At 31.4% G+C, this 4,474-nt stretch overlaps 1 protein-coding gene across 2 annotated transcripts; it reads left to right on the forward strand.

Annotated features, from left to right (window-relative positions):
* The first annotated feature begins 1,382 nt into the window (after positions 1-1,382).
* Positions 1,383-4,218, forward strand: LOC118039419 (uncharacterized). 2 transcript variants are annotated; one of them, XM_035046108.2, is made up of 6 exons: positions 1,383-1,541; positions 1,965-2,233; positions 2,323-2,380; positions 2,595-2,725; positions 3,230-3,475; positions 3,894-4,218. In XM_035046108.2, exons 2-5 carry the CDS (start codon positions 1,994-1,996, stop codon positions 3,443-3,445), a joined length of 645 nt encoding a protein of 214 aa, XP_034901999.1. In that variant the 5' UTR covers positions 1,383-1,541; positions 1,965-1,993; the 3' UTR covers positions 3,446-3,475; positions 3,894-4,218. The 2 variants fall into 2 exon arrangements, with proteins under 2 accessions (XP_034901999.1, XP_073260387.1); XM_073404286.1 differs by having other exon boundaries at positions 1,441-1,541; positions 1,958-2,233.
* Positions 4,219-4,474: the final 256 nt, after the last annotated feature.

Here is a 4,474-nt window from a genome sequence, read left to right on the forward strand (position 1 = left end):
TGCTTTTTCTCAGTCTGTTTTTAAAATACCATGTGAAAAATCTCTCTCTAAAATTTCTTTTATAATAATTCAATACTATTTTATTTTATTTTATTTTAACTAACCTATCTCATTTCCGATTCTAAATTATTAATAATTTTATTAACATTATAAAATTTGATTGAAGGTTTATAATTTACCACAATTTGTATTTTATTTCTCACTATTCAACTGATCATAGTGAAGTTTTTTGTTAAGATTTTACAGAATTTTCCATCAAGTTATCAATATATTTAAATTATAAATTTTCAAGGTTTCACACATATCATCTACCTTAGCGGATTATGTTTTATTAGCTTGAGTGTTTTTTAAATAAAAAAAAATCATGCACCACGGCTAGCATTTGCATGGGCCAGACATGTGCAAGCCATAGAGTCTTATATCTTAGATATAATATTTTTTAAAATAAATAATAATAATGTTTTTTTTTAAAAAAAAACCATTCAATTATGCCATATTTTTTTAAAATAAGATTAGAGTTTTTTTTTTTTTTTTTACATTTACAATTATTTTAATAATTATATATGAAACTAATATGTACAATATTTAAAATAAATTGCATACTAATATTTAATGAGTATAATATATATATATATATATATATATATATATATATATATATAATATTTGTTTTTTTATTGTTCTTTTATTTTTCATGCAATTGCATAAAAATAGTTAAGAAATTATTTTGTATTTTTTATTTAAAATTGGTTCATAAATAATGATATTTTTTCATAATAAAAAATATGCTTCTCATAAAAAAAATGTCATAAAAATAATAAATAAATAAATAATAAAAAGAGAGTTTTGACTAAAAATATATAATTTTCCCCTAAATTTAAATCATTTGAATTCTTATAAATTCTTATATTATTTTTTTAATTTTTTATTGAGAAAACCATGATGTTCATAAAACCATTGTTTTTTAATTTAAAAAAAGAAATACATAAATATTAAGATTGAATTTTGACAAAAAAAACACAATTTGTTTACTACAGAATTTATTGATTGAGAAGGAGGCCACGCGGGAGCTTCACTTTCCCATCACCGATCCCCGGGTCAATGACCTGACCCTCCCTCCCTAGTTGCCGAGTCCCTCCCTTTTCTTTTGAGTAAATTAGAACTTAATCCTTGTAGTGTTTAAAATTAATTAAATAGTCTTCTTAGTTTAAAAGGCTAATTAATCCTTCTTAGTCTTTTTATTATCAATATTTATCTAGTATATATTTATTTATCTTTAATTATATAGTCATTGAAATGAAAAATAATAATTTGGAAAAGAACATAAAATGGTAAAAAAGGACTAAATAATATCCTTTTGAAATTAAAGGAACTAATTGATTCGTTTATCAAGAGTAAAGGGGCTAATTCAACCATGCTATTTTTCTTCCTCGTATAAAAACTGTCACCCCTATTTTCGAAGCCCTAATAATTGAATTCAAATCTATCTCTCAATTTATTTTTACGATTTTGTTTTCTTTGCAGATTCAAGGTCTTTATAGGTAATCTGATTCGATTTTCTTTTCTGCTTGATTTAATCGGATTGCTTGCTTTGGATTTCCTCTAATTTCACGCAATTATTACCGTCTTGTGCTTTTTCAGTTTCTGATGCTGCTTTGATAATTTCTTTTCATAGAATTCTTAGATATTTTATTTTTTTGGAATCTTAAGTGTAGTTTCATTGTTTTTAGTTGCTGTTCTCAACTTTTATTGTAATGTGAGAGATAGTGCTTAAATTAAATTAAATTTGAAAGTTGAATTGGAATTTGAAGTCAATAAATGTTGATAATGTATACCAATTTGATCAAGTTAATTCTTCTATACTGGGCAATTTAAGATTGGATTAACATTTAAAATAATCTGTTGTCCCCTTATTTTTATTTTCCAGTTTCATTTTTGAATTTTTTAGTTTATCGAGGTTGCAGGACTTTTGTATGAAGCTTGTTGATTGAGCATGAGCACTCAGACTCAGGGGGTGAAGAGTCCTGCTTTAAGGGGGTATCGGCGAAGGAAGACAGTGCTGGACTTAAACGCCCCTCCTACTGAAGGGAGGGGTGATGAAGGGACTTCAAGCCGAACTGAACCTCAAGGAGTGCAAGCAAGCCAACAAGGACAGTCCTTGCCACCTCCTACTATTGATGTTGATGTGTTCGATGATGATGTCATTGAATCGTCACCCACAGCATTTGCCGAGGTACATTCTCTTTCTCTCTTCTCAATTTTGAAGTGTTCTTTTTTGTTGAGAAACTTCTTTATTTATTATCTTTTCCTATTCCATTCTAGGCTAAGAACAATGCTCAAAGAGCTCGTGGAAGGGCTGTTGTTGTTGATGTAGAGTCAGGTGATAAACTATTTTCTTTGCCTATGGTATCTTGTGCTAAATGGAATTGCTGTCTTATTGCTTTGTCTTGCATCCTGTTTGCAATGATATTGATTATATAATGTTAGTGTGTGTTTCTCCTGTTCTCTGAGGATATATATATGTACTTATTACCTTGTCTTCTCAAGTGTGTATGCCCATCACATCACACTCTTCTTATTTGTGTTGACTGCAGGGCGAACAAGTAGATTGTCTCACAATAACCTCAACAAGCGTAGAAGAGGTCCACCAAACCAAACGATTATCAATTGTGATCTTTACATCAATTTGGAAGGCGGCAGCAGCAGCAGCAGCAGCAGGTCTATGGTAATACATGCAACTCTAATGCTACTTGTGTTTTCGTAGCTGCTCCTATAGTTCCCATTGCTATTTATTCCTTGCCATGCTGTTGATAAATGATTGAGTTGTTGCATTAAAGTTATTGCAACTAGGATGTAATTTTGCAGAACTCAAAACCCTTTTTAATAATCTTAAGTGCACATTAATGGCTCTAGCTTGATTGGAATTTGATCTGTAAATGTTATCCTTGTGCACTTCTGGATTGCTTTTAGGTACCTAATTAACTTTGCATTCACGGTAGGAGATTATTCTAGGTACTCTGGTATTTGCATACCTTTTAATATTCATAATTTTGTTTTCTTATACAAGATTTTAGAGTTACAATGGACATATAAAGACTAATTTTGGAATAATGATCAGAGATCTCTGTATTTTTGTCTGAGTTGATGTTCATGCGTGGGCATGTTCAATGCATCCATGTTTTGATTTATGTTTTTGAAACTGATGATCAGTGTTTTACTTTATTGCCAGAGGGAGAATGTGCAGACCGTGCCGCCAAAGGAGCCAACCTTCAACTGTCCAATTTGCTTGTGTCCATTGGTTGAGGAGATGTCAACAAAATGTGGACACATTTTCTGTAAGACTTGCATTGCAGACGCAATCAAAAGACAGGCTAAATGTCCTACGTGTAGGAAAAGGGTCACTAATAAAGAACTTATTAGAGTGTTCCTCCCAGCAACCAGTTGATTTTGATGCTCGCATTCAATTGCTGTTTATGTAAGTTTGCTGCATTGCTTTATTTCCTTTAGTGGCCAGTAAAGTTGGAAGGAAGTAACAGGGGAGGGATGCAATATATATTTGTACAGATGTTCAGATTCACAAACATGCATATGTACCTTCACCTCAAGATGAAAGGTTTCAAAAGCATAATAATGGTGCTCCAGATGCAAATTGATGAGGGCATTCCCAATAAAATATTGTTAAAACAACGAATGAGAGATCCAAGACTCGTTAACATGGCACATATTTTGAAATGCAACTTCCTCAATCCTGTCAATGCAAACTATGAGTGAAACAGAACTTGCTGTGCATGTCTTTTCTATGAGATAAATATAATGTTTGCTTTGAGATTTTGAAGAATGTGGTTTCCTTTATGGCTAAATATTCGTTAATTTTTTTCTTTATTCTGGAGCAGGTTTAAAAGAAAGAACTCTGAGACAGAGGGATATAGATGGAGCAATGGCTATGGTGGATTCTAATTTTTCAGGTGAAGGAATTTGTCTAACTTATTGTGCAGCTCAAAATGAAATGCCCGGTGGCAATAGTGGGTTTTGTTATTGGAATAAAATTTATGTCTAATGGATGCATATCAGTGATCTGTTTTCGTTTCCTGTTGACTAAGGTACGTAGTGACTAGATTGCAGAGGAAGTTTTATGACATTTATAGATAGTAACTTGAATATTGAAACCCAGTGCTATAGAAGTTATAGATATTAAATCGAATGAATGATTTGATGTTAGTTTCGAGTGTTGTTGCATGCATCTATGAAGGAGGGGCAGCTCGTGGAGTCCCAGTGATTTGCTGTAAGTAGTGGAGCTAGAGACTTCATCTAGGGAAATTAATCCATGCGGGGAAAACACTTTAGCTGCCAATACTGTTCATCCTCACACAAATCACTATGGATAGTTAAAATTTTCAATTTGATCCTTAAACTTGTTTTTGATATAATTTGGTCATTTTGAGTGCAATTCCAATTACATATTTTTTTTGGAAGG

The sequence above is a fragment of the Populus alba genome, chromosome 14 (assembly GCF_005239225.2).
Source record: "Populus alba chromosome 14, ASM523922v2, whole genome shotgun sequence".
Lineage (NCBI taxonomy): Eukaryota > Viridiplantae > Streptophyta > Magnoliopsida > Malpighiales > Salicaceae > Populus > Populus alba.

What these genes read in the sequence shown, in the direction of transcription:
- LOC118039419 (XM_035046108.2), top strand. Translation starts at nt 1,994, where the DNA reads ATGAGCACTCAGACTCAGGGGGTGAAGAGTCCTGCTTTAAGGGGGTAT. An exon ending in TGTTGTTGATGTAGAGTCAG is followed by an intron (nt 2,381 to 2,594) that starts GTGATAAACTAT and finishes TGTTGACTGCAG; the next exon opens with GGCGAACAAGTAGATTGTCT. An exon ending in GCAGCAGCAGCAGGTCTATG is followed by an intron (nt 2,726 to 3,229) that starts GTAATACATGCA and finishes CTTTATTGCCAG; the next exon opens with AGGGAGAATGTGCAGACCGT.